General features: G+C 43.7%; 1 protein-coding gene and 1 non-coding gene across 2 annotated transcripts in view; both read right to left on the reverse strand.

The window, feature by feature from the left end:
* The window catches only part of LOC132385358 (heat shock cognate 71 kDa protein-like), a 44583-nt gene that overhangs the window by 13750 nt on the left and 12692 nt on the right, over positions 1 to 18141 (reverse strand). Inside the window, exons 2-4 of the mRNA XM_059957397.1 lie at positions 10559 to 10817; positions 10272 to 10474; positions 9917 to 10115 (exon numbers count right to left, since the gene is read on the reverse strand). Coding sequence (XP_059813380.1) covers positions 9917 to 10115; positions 10272 to 10474; positions 10559 to 10817 — 661 coding nt within the window. The remainder of the gene's footprint in view (positions 1 to 9916; positions 10116 to 10271; positions 10475 to 10558; positions 10818 to 18141) is intronic.
* LOC132385369 (small nucleolar RNA SNORD14) lies at positions 9795 to 9882 on the reverse strand. Its single transcript, XR_009509168.1, has one exon. It is a non-coding gene; the product is annotated as a small nucleolar RNA SNORD14 (small nucleolar RNA).

An 18141-nucleotide genomic window follows, 5' to 3' on the forward strand; every position in this document is an offset into this window, starting at 1 on the left:
AATGTCCTAATTCTGCTCCTGTGTCACACCATCTTTGAGGCAACTCTTAACCCCGTACTTACCTTGAACCTATCAGCCTCTGGCTCAAATATACTCAGGGACCTTGTGTTCGGTACACCTGTAAATCTGCTCATATATGCAAATATTTAATCAGCCAATCATGTGGCAGCAACTCAATGCAGCAAAGCATGCGGGCATGGTCAAGAGGTTCAGTTGCTGTTCAGACCAATCATTAGAAAGGGGAGGAAATGTGATCAAAGTGACTTTGACTGTGGAGTGATTGTTGGTGCCAGATGGGGTGGTTTGAGTATCTCAGGATATGTTGATCTCCTGGGATTTTCAAGCACAGCAGTCTCTGATGGAGGATGATGCTGAAAAACTACCAACAAACTGCTTGCAGTGAGCGGCAGTTCTTTGGGTGAAAATGCCTTGTTAATGAGGGAGACCGGAGGAGAATGCCAACTGGTTTACGCCGACAGAAAGGTGACAATAAAGAACATAAACATAATCAACATAAATAGGAGCAGGAGTCTGGCCCATCGAGCCTGCTCCGCCATTCAATCAGATCATGGCTGATCTGTCCCTAAACAGCTCTATCTACCTGCGTTTCCCCCAATAACCTTTCATTCCTTTACTAAGGAAAAACCTATTTAGCTGTCGCTTAAATATATTTAGTGAAGAAACCTTAACTGCTTCCCTGGGCAGAGAATCCCACAGATTCGCCACTCTCTGAGAAAAACAGTTTCTCCTCATCTCCGTCCTAAATCTTCTCCCCTGAATCTTGAGGCAATGTCCACTGCTTCTAGTCTCACCTACCAATGGAAACAACTTTCCTACTTCTATCTTATCTATCCCTTTCAAAATTTTATATGTTTCTATAAGATCCCCCCCCTCATTCTTCTGAACTCCAGAGAATATAGTCCCAGGTGACTCAATCTCTCCTCATAGGTTAACCCCTTCATCCCCGGAATCAACCTGGTGAACCTCCTCTGCACTGCCTCCAAAGCCAGTATATCCTTCCTCAAGTCTGGAGACCAGAACTGCAGACAGTACCCCAGGTGCGGCCTCACCAGTACCCTGTACAGTTGCAGCATGACCTCCCTGCTCTTGAATTCAATCCCTCTAGCAATAAAGGCCGACATTCCATTTTCCTTCTTAATAACCTGTCGTACCTGCAAGACAACATTTTGCAATTCATGAACAAGCACTCCCAAGTCCATCTGCACAACAGCATACTGAAATCTTTCACCATTTAAGTAATAATCTACTCTTCTATTATTCCTTCCAAAGTGCATCATCTCGCATTTACCAACGTTGTATTCCAGGTGCCAGACCTTGGCCCACTCACATAACCTATCTATGTCCCTCTGTAGACTCTCTACACCCTCTGTACAATTTGCTTTTCCACTCAGTTTAGTGGCATCAGCAAATTTTGCGATGCTACACTCAGTCCGCTCTTCCAAATCATCAATGTAAATGGTAAACAGCTGCGGGCCCAGCACCGACCCCTGCAGCACCCCACTCACCACTGACTGCCAACCGGAGAAACACCCATTTATACCAACTCACTGTTTCCATTGGTTAACCAATCCACTATCTATGCCAATACACTTCCGCCAACTTCATGCATCCGTATCTTATAGAAAAGTCTCTTGTGTGACAGGTTATTGAACACCTTCTGGAAATTCAAGTATACGACATCCACCTGTTCCCCTCTATCCACTGCACTCATTATGTCCTCAAAGAACTCCAGTAACTTTGTCAAACAGGACCTGCCCTTTCTGAATCCATGCTGCGTCTCTCTAATGCAACCACTCCTTTCTAAGTGTTCCACTATTTCTTTGTTAATGACAGCTTCAAGCATTTTCCTGACTACAGATGTTAAGATAACTGGCCTATAGTTGCCCGTCTTTAGCCTATATCCTTTTTTAATAAGTGGCGTGACATTTGCTGTCTTCCGATCTGCTGGGACCTGCCCGGAGTCTAGAGAATTTTGATAAATGATTACCCACGTGTCTACTGTAACCTCCGCCAATTCCTTCAGCACACTGGGATGCATCCCATCAGGACCAGGGAATTATCAGCCTTCAGGCCCTCTAGCCTGCTCATCACTATCTCTTTAGTGACAGTGATTTTATCAAGGTCCTCACCTCCCATTTCGTCCAGACGTGTCCTCCACCATGAAGAGCGACAAAAGATAGTCGTTCAATGCCTCAGCCATTTCCTTATCACCCAATATCAATTTCCCCTTCTTGACCTCCAAGGAACTATGTTGACTTTAGCCACCCTCTTCCACTTTCTATCTTTATAAAAGCCTTTGCTATCTTTTTATATTTTGTGCTAATTTACTTTCATACTCTATCTTCCCTTTCCTTCTTTCTTGTTCAGTTGTTCTCTGTTTCTTTTTAAGGTTTTCCCAATTCTCCAGTCTCCCACTACGCTTTGTGACTTTGTACACATTAACTTTTAATTGGATACTATCTTTTAGATAAAAACATTGAAAACCTACAACACAATACAGGCACTTCGGCCCACAAAGTTGAGTCGAACATGTCCCTACTTTAGAAATTACTAGGCTTACCCATAGCCCTCTATTTTTCTAAGCTCCGTGTACCTATCTAAAAGACTCTTAAAAGACCCTATTGTATCCACCTCCACCCCCGTTACCAGCAGCCCATTCCACGAACTCACCACTCTCTGGTAAAAAAAACTTAACCCAGCCATCTCCTCTGTACCTACTCTGAAACACCTTAAACCTGTGCCTTCATGTGGCAGCTATTTCAGCCTTCAGCAAAAGCCTTTGACTATCCACACGTTCAATGCCTCTCATCATCTCATACTCCTCTGTCAGGTCACCTCTCATCCTCTATCGCTCCAGGGAGAAAAGACCGAGAGTTCATCTCCTCTGCACCCTTTCGATGGTTTCCACATCCTTCCTGTAGTGTGGTGACCAGAACTGAGCACAGAAGTCCTAGTGGGGTCTGACCAGGGTCCGATATAGCTGCAACATTACCTCTCAGCTCCTAAATTCAATTCCACGATTGATGAAGGCAAATACACCGTACACCTTCTTAACCACAGAGTCAACCTGCGCAGCTGCTTTGAGTGTCCTATGGACTCGGACCCCAAAATCTCTCTGATCCTCCACACTGGCAAGAGTCTTTCCACTAATACTATATTCTGCCATCTACTAAAATGAACCATTTTACAATTATCTGGGTTGAACTCAATCTGCCACTTCTCAGCCCAGTTTTGCATCCTATCAATGTCATGCTGTAACCTCTGACAGCCCACCACACTATCCACAACACCTCCAACCTTTGTGTCTTCAGCAACCTTACTAACCCATCCCTCCACTTCCTCTTCCAGGTCATTTATAAAAATCACAAAGAGTAAGGGTCCCAGAACAGATCCCTGAGGTACTCCACTGGTCACCAACCTCCATGCTGAATATGACCCATCTACAACCACTCTTTGCCTTCTGTGGGCAGGCCAGTTCTGGATCCACAAAGCAATGACCCCTTGGATCCTATGTCTCCTTAGTTTCTCAATAAGCCTTGCATGGGGTACCTTATCAAATGCCTTGCTGAAATCCATATATACTACATTTACTACTCTACCTTCATCAATTTGTTTAGTCACATCCTCAAAAAATTCAATCAGGCTCATAAGGCACAACCTGCCCTTGAAAAAGCCATGCTGACTATTCCCAATCACATTATACCTCTCCAAATGTTCATAAATCCTGCCTCTGAGGATCTTCTCCATCAACTTACCAACCACTGAGGTAAGACTCACTGGTCTATAATTTCCTGGGCTATCTTTACTCCCTTTCTTGAATAAAGGAACAACATCCGCAACCCTCCAATCCTCCGGAACTCTCCTGTCCCCATTGATGATGCAAAGATCATCGCCAGAGGCTCAGCAATCTCCTCCCTCACTTCCCACAGTAGCCTGGGGTACATCTCATCCGGTCACGGCGACTTATCCAACTTGATGCTTTCCAAAAGCTCCAGCACATCCTCTTTCTTAATATCTACATGCTCAAGCTTTTCAGTCTGCTGCAAGTCATCCCTACAATCACCAAGATCCTTTACCATCGTGAATATTGAAGTAAAGTATTCATTAAGTACCTCTGTTATTTCCTCCAATTTTTTTAATTATGTGCAATCATGAACAATAGCCAGATCAGAAATGCTGATGAAGTCGACTCGTTCCCAAAGAGAACTCTGATAGGCCAGTCAGACGGTTCACGCTGCTCAGCGATAGAACATAAAAACATCATATGTACAATTAAGAAACAGTAAAAAATAGTAGAAATACTGGAGTCCTGATGAATGTGATGAGGTCTGCTGGAGAGAGACATTTATACACATGCTATCCTCCATAATTCAGAGAGATTGAAGGATAAGGTTACAGGGTGACAAAACGTGACAGGAGCACTTGGAACTAAAAACTACTCCCTACTGGGAGAAAACAGTTCCATACACACTTTCCCACCTGATTGGTCCTATTCTTTCATGTCTTCTCCTCTTGCTGTTCTCATACTTGTAGAATGCCTTGGGGTTTTCCTTAATCCTGTCCGCCAAGGCCTTGTCATGGCCCCTTCTGGCTCTCCTAATTTCCTTCACAAGCTCCTTCCTGTTAGCCTTGTAATCTTCTAGATGGCTAACATTAACCAGCTCTCTGAACCTTTTGTAAGCTTTTCTTCTTGACTAGATTTAATACAGCCTTTGTACACCACGGTTCCTGTACCCAACCAAATCTTCCCTGTTTCATTGAAATGTACCTGTGCAGAACTCCACAAACATATCCCCCCCCCACTGAAACTCTAAGGGTTGTTGGCAATCTCTCCCTGGATTTGGTGTGTCTTATTTTTAAATAGACATTCTGTGCTTAATGTTTCCCTATGGACGTTAAACAGTACTTGTGTAATCTATCTTATTCTTGTATAACTTTATCTATAGAGTTCTACAGTTGACTCTAACTTGTTTTGGAGGTTTGAAGTCTTTATTGAAGGTCTCCCTGTTTGTTGGTTCACAGTTTAACTGCTGATTATTTTTTTATTATTCTTTTTTTATTTATTATTTTTTTCCACTATTTCTTAATTTTTGATTTTTTTTCCTCTCTGTAAATGGTTGATAAGTACTCTTCCTGAATCTATAATTTTCCCCTTCCTCCCTCTTCTTTTTTCTTCCCTTTTTTCCCCCTTTTTCTTCCTTTATTCTTCCATAATTTTTCGCGGGTCGGTTAGTTTTGGTTTTCTTCCGATTTTCTCTGTATTAAGTTTTATGTTTCTACAGAAAATGTTCCAATTTGTAGTTATGTTTTCTAGTGCATAAACTAGTTACTATTTGCTATAATATTTATATGGAACTGCTGTTAATGACACAGATCTGGAAGTTATATTTGGGTTAATTTTTTTGGTAGAGCTAGCTGCTCTTTTTGGTAGCCATCTAGTTTTGGGTTGTGTGGGTGGGGTGCGTTTTCCAGTTCCAACATCATTCACTGTATTTATTGTTTTTCTTTATTGCTCAGGACATGTTTATGTTTTGATTTTACAAATCTATGTTTATATTTCTGCTCCCAGACTGCTATTGTATTGCTTGATTTTTTATATGCCTGCTGCCTTTTATGCATTAGTAATTGATAATGGCTAGTGCACTTAAATTTGTGAGCTGGAATGTAAAGGGATTGAATCACTCTGTTAAAAGGAGGAAGGTATTCTCACATATTAAACAACTCAAAGCTGACATTGCTTTCCTTCAAGAAACTCATATTCGTTGTTTTGATAACTCCCGGCTTCTGTCAAAGTGGGCGGGTCAGTACTTTCATTCATCCTTTGCAGCTAAAGCTAGGGGTGTCTCCATTCTTATTAACTCAAATATTCCGTTTGAACTCCATAATAAAATATCTGATACAAATGGTCGTTTTATTATTGTTTCTGGCAAACTATATAACACTAAAGTTGCACTAGCAAACCTGTATGCCCCCAACTTTGATGATGTTAACTTTTTTGAACATTTTTTTTCCTCACTACCAGACTTAAACTCATACTCTCTTATACTGGGTGGCGACTTCAACTGTTGGTTAGATCCTAATTTGGATCGATCATCCTCTGTTACCAGATCACCTACTAAATCTGCCTTAGCTATCCAATCGTTTCTCTCTAATTTTGGTATCTCTGATATATGGCGTTTCCTTCATCCTACGGAGAGAGATTATTCTTTTTTTTCACATGTTCACCATACCTTCACTAGAATTGACTATTTCTTACTCGATAACCAACTTATTCCATTTGCCCACTCTTGTGAATATCAGAGTGTACTGATTTCTGACCATGCCCCAATTACTCTCTCGCTGAACTTTCCTGGTCTCCCTCAGAGGAATAAACACTGGCAGTTTGATTCAACTTTATTATCAGATGATGATTTTCTAAAATTCATTAAGGATCAGATAACCTTTTATTTTAACACTAATACATCACCTGAAGTGTCATCCCAGATTGTCTGGGATGCCATGAAAGCATATCTGAGGGGTCAAATAATCTCTTACACAGCAAATTTCAACAGAAGATCCTGTGCAAACCAATTAGACCTCATTAACCAGACTAAAGAATTGGATCAACTGTATGCTCAAACTAAGAACCCTGAACTATACAAGAAGCGTGTAGAACTCCAAACTAAATTTAATCTTCTGTCTACTCAACCTGTTGAACGCCAACTTCTCGAAAGAAAGAGTCGCTTTTGCATTCATGGGGATAAGTCTGGTAAATTTCTAGCCAATCAGCTGAGGCGTTCCAAAGCCAAACAACATATTACAAAGATCCGGAAGGAGAACAGAGACTTTACATCAGATCATTTGGAAATTAATGATGCACTTAAAAATTTTTATTCTCAGCTTTATTCCTCTGAATCTTTGAATGACAATATCTCTGTTGATCAATTTTTAAATAATCTGAATATTCCTTCACTTTCATCTGATTTTAAAGCCAAACTTAATGCGCCTATATCATCAGAAGAAATATCTTTTGCAATTTCTGCACTGTCCTCAGGGAAATCTCCTGGACCTGATGGGTTCTCTGTAGAACTTTATAAATCATTCTCTTCACTTCTTTCTCCTCAGTTACTTTCAGTATTATCTGACTCATTTAATTACGGCAAACTGCCACCCTCTTTTAATGAGGCATCTATTATTCTCCTATTAAAAAAGAGTAAAGACCCAACAGAGTGTTCCTCGTATAGGCTGATTTCTTTACTCAATGTTGATGTAAAGATCTTAGCTAAAGTTTTGGCTTATAGATTAGAAACCGTTATTCCCTCTATTATCTCTGATGACCAATCAGGTTTCATTAAAAACCGTCTCCCTTTTTTTAACATTCAGCGTTTATTTAATATTTTATATTCACCCCCAACTGGGATCTCTGAATGTGTTATTTCCCTCGATGCGGAGAAAGCATTTGATCGTATAGAGTGGGACTACCTTCTTACAGTCTTAGAAAAATTTGACCTCGGCCAAAGTTTCATCTCTCGGACCAAATTGCTGTACCTGTGTCCTACTGCTTCTGTTTTAACTAATTTTCAGAAATCCCAGGTATTTAATCTCAAACGTGGCACCTGTCCGGGATGCCCCTTAAGTCCCTCCCTTTCTCTTTGATTTGGCTGTAGAACCTTTGGCGATAGCATTTCGAAATTGTCCTGAATTGACCGGGATTTGGAGAGGGGGTGTTGAGCATAAAGTTTCTCTTTATGCTGATGACTTACTACTTTTTCTCTCAAATCCGTCTACATCCTTACCTCCAATGTTTTCACTTCTTGACCAGTTTAGCCAGATCTCTGGCTATAAACTTAGTTTACATAAGAGTGAACTTTTCCCAATTAGTAAAGAAGCACAAGAATTAACATTTCATGATCTCCCTTTTAAAGTAGTCCATAATCAATTTACTTATCTTGGAATTACAGTCACAAGGAAGCTTAAAGATCTCTTTCTTGAAAACTTTGCCAATCTTTCATGGTCTATAAAACAGAGTCTGGTACAATGGTCACCTCTATCTATGTCTTTGGTAGGTTGTATTAATGTTGTTAAAATGTATGTTCTCCCCAAATTTTTATACTTATTTCAATCTATCTTATTCTATCTTTTCTATCTTATTTCAATTTTTATTCCTAAATCTTTTTTTGACTTCTTAGACTCTTATTATTTTGTCATTCTGTGGAAGAATAAGTGCTCTAGAATTAGTAAAATCCATCTCCAAAAACCTAAAAAAGAGGGTGGCATGGCTTTACCTAACTTTTATTTATATTATTGGGCAGCTAATATACGTTGTGCTACCTTTTGGTCTTTTTTCCATGGCCAACCCGAGTGCCCTAAGTGGGTGGCAATGGAGTTGAGCTCCACTAAAGAACTATCTATCTCTGCACTTCTTGGCTCTGCACTCCCTAGTAGTCTGTCCAGATCAATAGCTAATCCTCTTGTTAGACACACTTTGCGTATATGGGCTCAGTTTAGGAAATGCTATGGTTTCCATGGTTTTTCCGTTTCCAGCCCTGTCGTACATAATCACCTTTTTCTACCTACTACATACGATTCAGCATTCCAGGTTTGGTATAGGAAGGGCATTAGACATTTTGAAGATCTTTTCATTGATAATCGCTTCGCTTCTTTTCAGCAGCTCTCTGTTAAGTTCAATCTGCCCAATGCTCATTTTTTCAGATATCTCCAAATCCGACACTTTATTGCTCCTTTAATTCCTAACTTCCCTGAAATGCCTGCGAAAAATGCTATGGACTTATTTCTTTTCATTAATCCACTAGGTAAAGGTTTAATATCAATTATTCAAGATAAGTTAGCAACCTTACGACGGGCCCCTGTGGGTAAAATTAAAATGGCATGGGAGCAGGATTTAAATATCTCCTTATCTGATGAGAGTTGGGACTCGATTCTCAAATCGGTTAACTCAACCTCTCTTTGTGCTCGCCATTGCCTTTTACAGTTTAAGATGGTTCATAGAGCACATATGTCTAAATCTAAACAATCTCGATTCTACCCTGACATTAGTCCGCTCTGTGATAAATGCAAGAGGGGTGAGGCCTCTCTTATTCATATGTACTGGTTCTGTCCTAGCTTGGAGAAATTTTGGAAAGATGTCTTCACTATGTTATCATATATTCTGAATCAACACCTAGAACCAAACCCCTTAATTGCTTTGTTCGGTTTCTGGGGCAAGACAGATTTATGTCTGGGTCCGACCAAATGCCGAATATTATCCTTTGCCTCTCTCCTGGCTAGACGCTTGATCCTCCTCAGATGGAGAGATGCTGCCCTGCCCACTCATGCTCAATGGCTTAACGACATTATGGCCTGCTTGGACCTCGAAAAAATCCATTATTCAGTTCTTAATTCGGGTTTAAAGTTCCATAAGGTCTGGGGACCTTTAATCGAGTACTTTCATAACCTTCCTCTTGACTAGGGTTCTTTTTTCTTTTTTTCGGTCCCTTACTTTCAGCTCCCTTTTTTTTTCTGGTAGTAGGCATTATTATCCTCTGTTACTGAGTGTATTCACAGTCTGGGAGTTTGATTGTCCTGATTTATATTCTCTATATTGTGTTGTGGTTGGTCTGGAGTTTTTTTTATTGTGTTTTGGGGTTGGGGGAGGATACTGAGTTTACTTGTCTTCAATTTAGGTGCTTTTTTTAAAATTCTCTTTCTTTGTATCATATTGTCACTGTACGCTTAATTTTAAAAAACTGTAGTATTGCTCCCTGGTTAACCAACTAACAACTTGTTTATGTCAACCGCTCAGACATCCAAGGAAGGTTCTTTGCCAACATCTCTATTTCTGGTGGAAACTACGAATGACTTTGGAATTCTTCATCATAGCAGAAACCATATTCATCTGACTTCTAAAGCTTCTTACCTTTGTCATTTGTGATGGTGATCTTGTTTTCTTTTCCGGTGCTCTTGTCCACTGCAGACACATTCAAGATACCCTTGGCATCAATATCAAAAGGCACCTCAATTTGAGGCACACCCCTGGGAGCAGGTGGAATTCTAGTCAGCTCAAACTTGCCCAGCAAGTTGTTATCTTTCGTCATTGCTCTCTCACCCTCAAACACCTAAATTCGAAACAATATTTGGCATTGTCAGGAAAACAAACTAATTAGGTAAGACACCGAGTCAAGAGATTCAGGAAATGCTAGACAGTAAATTTAACACAAATGGCATCAGAGAATCAAGCAGCTAATTTAGATATATGTAACATTGGCATTTACCTGGATCAGCACACCAGGCTGGTTATCAGAATAGGTAGTAAAGGTTTGTGTTTGTTTTGTTGGAATGCTGGTGTTACGCTTAATTAATGTTGTCATGACACCGCCAGCTGTCTCGATGCCCAGGGACAGAGGAGTAACATCCAACAGCAGCAGATCTTGCACAGCCTCAGACTTGTCACCAGCCAAGATAGCCGCCTGGACAGCTAAGAGAACATTAAAAGAGTTTACTTACAAGTTAAACAAGTTATTAAGATTGTACTACAAAACAATGTCAATTTGGTGATTACCTGCACCATATGCAACAGCCTCGTCAGGATTGATGCTCTTGTTCAATTCCTTGCCATTGAAGAAATCTTGCAACAACTTCTGGATTTTGGGAATGCGGGTGGATCCACCAACCAGCACAATATCATGGATTTGAGCCTTGTCAAGATTGGCATCTCGCAAGGATTTCTCTACAGGGTCAAGAGTGCCGCGGAAGAGGTCAGCAAATCGTGCTCTAGTGATTGAGGTATAAAAATTTGCAGTCTTCCGTTCTGCTGGGACCTGCCCAGAGTCCAGAGAATTTTGATAAATGATTACCAACGTGTCTACTATAACCTCTGCCAATTCCTTCGGCACCCTAGGATACCCTCTAGTTTGCTCATCACTATCTCTGTAGTGACAGTGATTTTATCGAGGTCCTCACCTCCCATTTCGTCCATAACATCTTTCTTTGGCATATTAGACGTGTCCACCACCGTGAAGACCAACACAAAATAGTCGTTCAATGCCTCAGCCATTTCCTTATCACCCAATATCAATTTTCCCTTCTTGACTTCCAAGGGACCTACGTTGACTTTAGCCACTCTCTTCAGCTTTATAATTTATAAAAAACTTGTGCTATCTGTTTTTATATTTTGTGCTAATTTACTTTCATATTCTTTCTTCCCTTTCCTTATTTCTTGTTTTGTTGTTTCTGTTGCTTTTTAAAGTTTTCCCAATTCTCCAGTCTCCCACTACTCTATGTGAGTTTGTACAAATTAGCTTTTAATTTGATACTATGTTTTAGATAGAAAAATAGAAAACCTACAACACAATACAGGCACTTTGGCCCACAAAGTTGTGTCGAACATGTCCCTACCTTAGTAATTACTAAGGTTACCCATAGCCCTCTATTTTTCTAAGCTCTATGTACCTATCCAAAAGTCTCTTAAAAGACTATCGTATCCGCCTCCACCACCTTTGCCAGCAGCCCATTCCACGAACTCACCACTCTCTGGTCAAAAACTTACCCCGACATCTCCTCTGTACCTACTCTGAAACACCTTAAACCTGGGCCCTCATGTGGCAGCCATTTCAGCCCTGGGAAAAAGCCTTTGACTATCCTCACGATCAATGCCTCTCATCATCTCATACTCCTCTGTCAGGTCACCTCTCATCCTCCATCGCTCCAAGGAGAAAAGACCGAGTTCACTCAACCTATTCTCATAAGGCATGCACCCCGATCCAGGCAACATCGTTGTAAATCTCCTCTGCACCCTTTCTGTGGTTTCCACATCCTTCCTGTAGTGAGACGACCAGAACTGAGCACAGTCCTCCAAGTGGGGTCTGACCAGGGTCCTGACCAGCTGCAACATTACCTCACACCTCCTGAATTCAATTACGCCTTCTTAACCACAGCATCAACCTGAGCAGCTGCTTTATGTGTCCTATGGACTCGGACCCCAAGATCCTCCACACTACCAAGAGTCTTACCGTTAATACTATACTCTGCCATCTACTAAAATGAACCACTTCACAATTATCTGGGTTGAACTCCACCTGCCACTTCTCAGCCCAGTTTTGCATCCTATCAATGTCCCGTTGTAACCTCTGACAGTCCACCACACTATCCACAACACCTCCATCAGCAAACTTACTAACTCATCCTTCAACTTCCTCTTCCAGGTCATTTATAAAAATCATGAAGATTAAGGGTCCCAGAACAGATCCCTGAGGCACACCACTGGTCACTGACCTGCATGCAGAATACAACCACTCTTTGCCTTCTGTGGATAAGCCAGTTCTGGATCCACAAAGCAATGTCCCCTTGGATCCCATGCCTCCTTACTTTCTCAACAAGCCTTGCACGGGGTACCTTATCAAATGTCTTGCTGAAATCCATATACACTACATCTACTGCTCTACCTTACTCAATGTGTTCAGTCACATCCTCAAAAAATTCAATCAGGCTCGTAAGGCACAACCTGCTGAAAAAGCCATGCTGACTATTCCCAATCATAATATACCTCTCCAAATGTTCATAAATCCTGCCTCTCAGGATCTTCTCCATTGACTTACCAACCACTGAGATAAGGCTCACTGGACTATAATTTCCTGGGCTATCTCTACTCTCTTTCTTGAATAAAGGAACAACATCCGCAACCCTCCAATCCTCCGGAACTCTCCTATCATTGATGATGCAAAGATCATTGCCAGAGGCTCAGCAATCTCCTCTCTCGCCTCCCACAGTAGCCTGGGGAACATCTCACCTGGTCCCGGTGACTTATCCAACTTGATGCTTTCCAAAAGCTCCAGCACATCCTCTTTCTTAATATCTCCATGCTCAAGCTTTTCAGTCTGCTGCAAGTCATCACTACAATCACCAAGATCCTTTTCCATCGTGAATATTGAAGTAAAGTATTCATTAAGTACCTCTGCTATTTCCTCCAACTTTTAATTATGTGCAATCGTGAACAATAGCCAGATCACAAATGCTGATGAAGTCGACTCGTTCCCAAAGAGAAATCTGATAGGCCAGTCAGACGGTTCACGCTGCTCAGCGATAGAACATAAAAAAATCATATGTACAATTAAGAAACAGTAAAAAAATAGTAGAAATACTGGAGTCCTGATGAATGTGATGAGGTCTGCTGGAGAGAGACATTTATACACATGCTATCCTCCATAATTCAGAGAGATTGAAGGATAAGGTTACAGGGTGACAAAACGTGACAGGAGCACTTGGAACTAAAAACTACTCCCTACTGGGAGAAAACAGTTCCATACACACTTTCCCACCTGATTGGTCCTATTCTTTCATGTCTTATCCTCTCGCTCTTCTCATACTTGTAGAATGCCTTGGGGTTTTCCTTAATCCTGTCTGCCAAGGCCTTGTCATGGCCCCTTCTGTCTCTCCTAATTTCCTTCACAAGCTCCTTCCTGTTAGCCTTAGAATCTTCTAGATCGCTAACATTACTCAGCTCTTTGAATCTTTTATAAGCTTTTCTTCTTGACTAGATTTAATACAGCCTTTGTACACCACGGTTGCTGTTCCCAACCAAAACTTCCTTGTCTCACTGGAACATAGCTACGCAGAACTCCACACAAATATCCCCTGAACATTTGCCACATTTCTTCTGTACTTTTCCCTGAGAACATCTGTTCCTAATTGAAGCTTCCAGTGTCCTGCCTGGTAGCCTCATAATTCCCCTTACTCCAATGAAACACTTTTCTAACCTGTCTGTTCCTATCCCTCTCCTGTGCTGTTGTAAAGGGGATAGAATTATGATCACTATCTCGAAAATGCCCTCTCACTGAGAGATCTGACACCTGACCAGGTTCATTTCCCAATATCGAATCAAGTCCTCTTGTAGGCTTATCTACATATTCTGTCAAGAAACCTTCCTGAACACACCTAACAAACTCCACCCCATCTAAACCCCTCACTCTAGGGAGATGCCAATTGATATATGGGAAAACAAAATCTCCCATCATGACATCAACTGGAGACGTCCAGTATCATATTCCAGCAGACAGATATCCACTCTTTCTTCTCGAGGAGGAGCTGGGAGGATGGGATTGAGAAATATAACTCCTGACTGATTGGAGCAGTAGAGTCAATGGGCCAAATGGCCTCCTTCTGCTCCTACATCCTCCAGAAGCTCTCTTCAGCCTCCAGGTAGGGAATGGGAAGCCTCACCTGGAATTACCGACTGTAGATTGCACTCGTAGTGGTGTCCAGCACCTTACCTCCGTCCATCCCCGCAGACATCTCAACCCAGTGATGAGATGATGAGGCAGAGAGAGCAGACAGCCAGTGTCCTTCCCCCAGTCTAACACTAGAGGGCACACTTTCCACATAAATTGGTATATTGAGGGGTAACCATATTGGAAATTGTGGAGAGCAGTGGCTGCCTAGAGTGTGCTGCCAAGGGAGTTGGTGGAGGCAGATACAATACAGGCCGTTCAGATGCTCTTAGGCAGACACACATCAATTTGTAGAGAATACATGGAACATAGAAAAAACTAGAGCACAATACAGGCTTTTGGCCCACAATGTTGTGCCAAACATGCACTTTCTTTAGAAATTAACTAAAGTTACCATAGCTCTCTATTTTTCTAAGCTCCATTTACCTGTCCAGGAGTCTCTTAAGAGACCCTATCGTATCCACCTCCACCACCATTGCCAGCAGCTCATTCCACGCACTCACCACTGTCTGCGTAAAAAACTGACATCTCCTCTGTACCGACTTTCAAGCATCTTGAAACTGTGGCCTCTCATGATAGTCATTTCAGCCCTGGGAAAAGGAATCTGACGATCCACGATTATTGCCTCTCATCATCTTATACACCTCCAGCAGACCACCTCTCATCCTGCAACGTTCCAAGGAGAAAAGGCCAAGTTCACTCAACCTACTCTCATAAGGCATGCTCCCCAATCCAGGCATCAACCTTGTAATCTCCTCTGCACCCTTTCTATACTTCCCACATCCTTCCTGTAGTGAGCTGACCAGAACCGAGCAGAGTACTCCAAGTGGGGTCTGACCAGGGTCCTGTATAGACGCTCTTAAACTCAATCCCACGGTTGATGAGGGCCGTGTTCATGGACCGTTCAGAAATCTGATGTCAGAGGGGAAGAGGTTGTGTGTGAGCTTCCAGATGCCAGTAATGAGAAGACGGTATGTCCCGAATGGTGAGTGAGAATGGATGCTGCCTTCTTGAATGGAGGGGAGGGTTGTGTCAATGATGGAGGGGAGGGTGGTGTCCATGACGGTGGGGAGGGTTGTGTCCATGATGGAGCGGGGGGTTGTGTCCGTGACGGTGGGGAGGGTTGTGTCCATGATGGTGGAGAGGGTTGTGTCCGTGATGGTGGGGAGGGTTGTGTCTGTGTCCGTGATGGTGTGGGGGGGTTGTGTCCATGACGGTGGAGAGGGTTGTGTCGGTGACGGTGGGAAGGGTTGTGTCAATGATGGAGGGGAGAGCTGTCTCCGTGACGGAGGGGAGGGTTGTGTCGGTGATGTTGGGGAGGGTTGTGTCAATGATGGAGGGGAGAGCTGTCTCCGTGACGGAGGGGAGGGTTGTGTCGGTGATGGTGGGGAGGGTTGTGTCCGTGAAGGTGGAGAGGGTTGTGTCGGTGATGGTGGGGAGGGTTGTGTCCGTGTCCGTGATGGTGGGGGGGGGTTGTGTCGGTGATGGTGGGGAGGGTTGTGTCCGTGTCCATGATGGTGGGGGGGGGGGTTGTGTCGGTGATGGTGGGGAGGGTTGTGTCGGTGATGGTGGGGAGGGTTGTGTCTGTGATGGTGGGGAGGGTTGTGTCAGTGACGGTGGGGAGGGTTGTGTCGTTGATGGTGGGGAGGGTTGTGTCCGTGAAGGTGGAGAGGGTTGTGTTGTCGGTGATGGTGGGGCGGGTTGTGTCCGTGTCAGTGACGGTGGGGGAGGGTTGTGTCCGCGACGGAGGGGAGGGTTGTGTCCATGACGGTGGAGAGGGTTGTGTCGGTGACGGTGGGGAGGTTTGTGTCCGCGACGGAGGGGAGGGTTGTGTCCGTGACGGTGGGGAGGGTTATGTCCATGACGGTGGAGAGGGTTGTGTCGGTGATGGTGGGGAGGGTTGTGTCTGTGTCCGTGACGGTGTGGGGGGGGTTGTGTCCATGACGGTGGAGAGGGTTGTGTCGGTGACGGTGGGAAGGTTTGTGTCCGCGACGGAGGGGAGAGCTGTCTCCGTGACGGAGGGGAGGGTTGTGTCGGTGATGGTGGGGAGGGTTGTGTCAGTGACGGTGGGAAGGGTTGTGTCAGTGACGGAGGGGAGAGCTGTCTCCGTGACGGAGGGGAGGGTTGTGTCGGTGATGGTGGGGAGGGTTGTGTCCGTGATGGTGGAGAGGGTTGTGTCAGTGACGGTGGGGAGGGTTGTGTCGGTGACGGTGGGGAGGGTTGTGTCCGTGATGGTGGAGAGGGTTGTGTCCGTGATGGTGTGGGGGGGTTGTGTCCATGACGGTGGGGAGGGTTGTGTCGGTGATGGTGGGAAGGGTTGTGTCAATGATGGAGGGGAGAGCTGTCTCCGTGACGGAGTGGAGGGTTGTGTCGGTGATGGTGGGGAGGGTTGTGTCCGTGACGGTGGGGGAGGGTTGTGTCCATGATGAATCTGACTGTGTCTATGACCCTCTGCAGCCTCTTGCGATCCCATGCATTGGGGCTTCCACACCAGGTGCTGATGTAACCAGTCAGATTGTTCTTCATTGCTAGAGCATTTAGTGACTTTACCAAATCTCAAACTCTCATTGAAGAATAGTCTTGCATATTTACACGTACATTATTCCAGAGATGTGCAGTACAGGGCATCCTAAAAGTTGTATCAATGCGTGGTACGGAAACTGGCTTCTGGTGTGCCCCAGCCTTGCTCATTTACACTCATGTCTGCGTCAACAGTGCAACCGTTCTACCAGTGCCCAAGAAGAGCAGTGTGAGATGTCTCAGTGACTATCATCCAGTAGCATTTACATCTACGATGTGCTTGGACATGTTGGTTATGACTGGAATCAATTCCTGCTTCAGCCAGGATCTGGACCCACTGCAATATGCCTCTTGCCACAATAGGTCTACGGCAGACATAGCCTTATTGGCTCTCCACATGGCCTTGGATCACCTGGATAATACAGTATCTAAGCCAGGGTGTTGTTTAATGACTATAGCTCAGTGTTTAACACCATCATCTCTACAGTTCTGACTGAAAAGCTACAGAACCTGGGCCTCTGTACCTCCCTCTGCAACTGGATCCTCGACTTCCAAACGGGAAGACTACAATCTGTTCAGATTGGAAACAGTATCTCCACCTCACTGATAATCAATGCTGATGTACCACAGGGATGGGTGCTTAGCCCACTGCTCTACTCTCTCTACACCCATGATGTGAGGCTCGGCACAGCTCAGATACCATCTATAAATTTGCTGATGATCCAACTACTGTTGACAAAATCTCAGGTGGTGACGAGAGGGCGTACAGGAGTTAGTTGAGTGATGCACTCAATGTCAGCAAGATGAAAGAGCGGATTTGAAAGGATAAGACGAGGGAACATGGCCGAGAGATTCTCAGTGGGATCAGAAGTGGAGAGAGTGAGCAATTTCAGGTTCCTGAGTGATATCCTCTGAGGAATAACCGGGTGCCAACATATCGATTGAACTGTAAAGAAGGCAAGACAGTGTCTGTATTTCATTCAGAGTTTAAGGAGATTTGGTCTGTCACCTAAAGCACTCGCAAATGCCTACGGATGTTCCGTGGAGAGCATTCAGACTGGTTGCATCAGCGTCTGGTCTGGAGGGGGGTGGGCTGGAGTGCCACTGCACAGGATGGAAGTGAGCTGCAGAGAGTTGTAATGTTAGTCATGGACACCAGCCTTTGTAATATCCAATACATCTTCAAGCAGCAGTGACTCAAAAAGGTTTGTGTCCACCGTTAAGGATCCCCACCACCCAGGACATGCCCTCTTCTCATTGTTACCATCAGGAAGGAGGTCCAGAAGACTGAAGTCACACACTCAGTGATTCAGGAACAGCTTCTTCCCCTCTGCCATCAGATTTGTGAATTTACATTGAACCCAGAAACAGTACCTAACTACCTTTTTTATTTGTTCTT

This window comes from Hypanus sabinus (assembly GCF_030144855.1).
Source record: "Hypanus sabinus isolate sHypSab1 chromosome 1 unlocalized genomic scaffold, sHypSab1.hap1 SUPER_1_unloc_1, whole genome shotgun sequence".
NCBI lineage: Eukaryota > Metazoa > Chordata > Chondrichthyes > Myliobatiformes > Dasyatidae > Hypanus > Hypanus sabinus.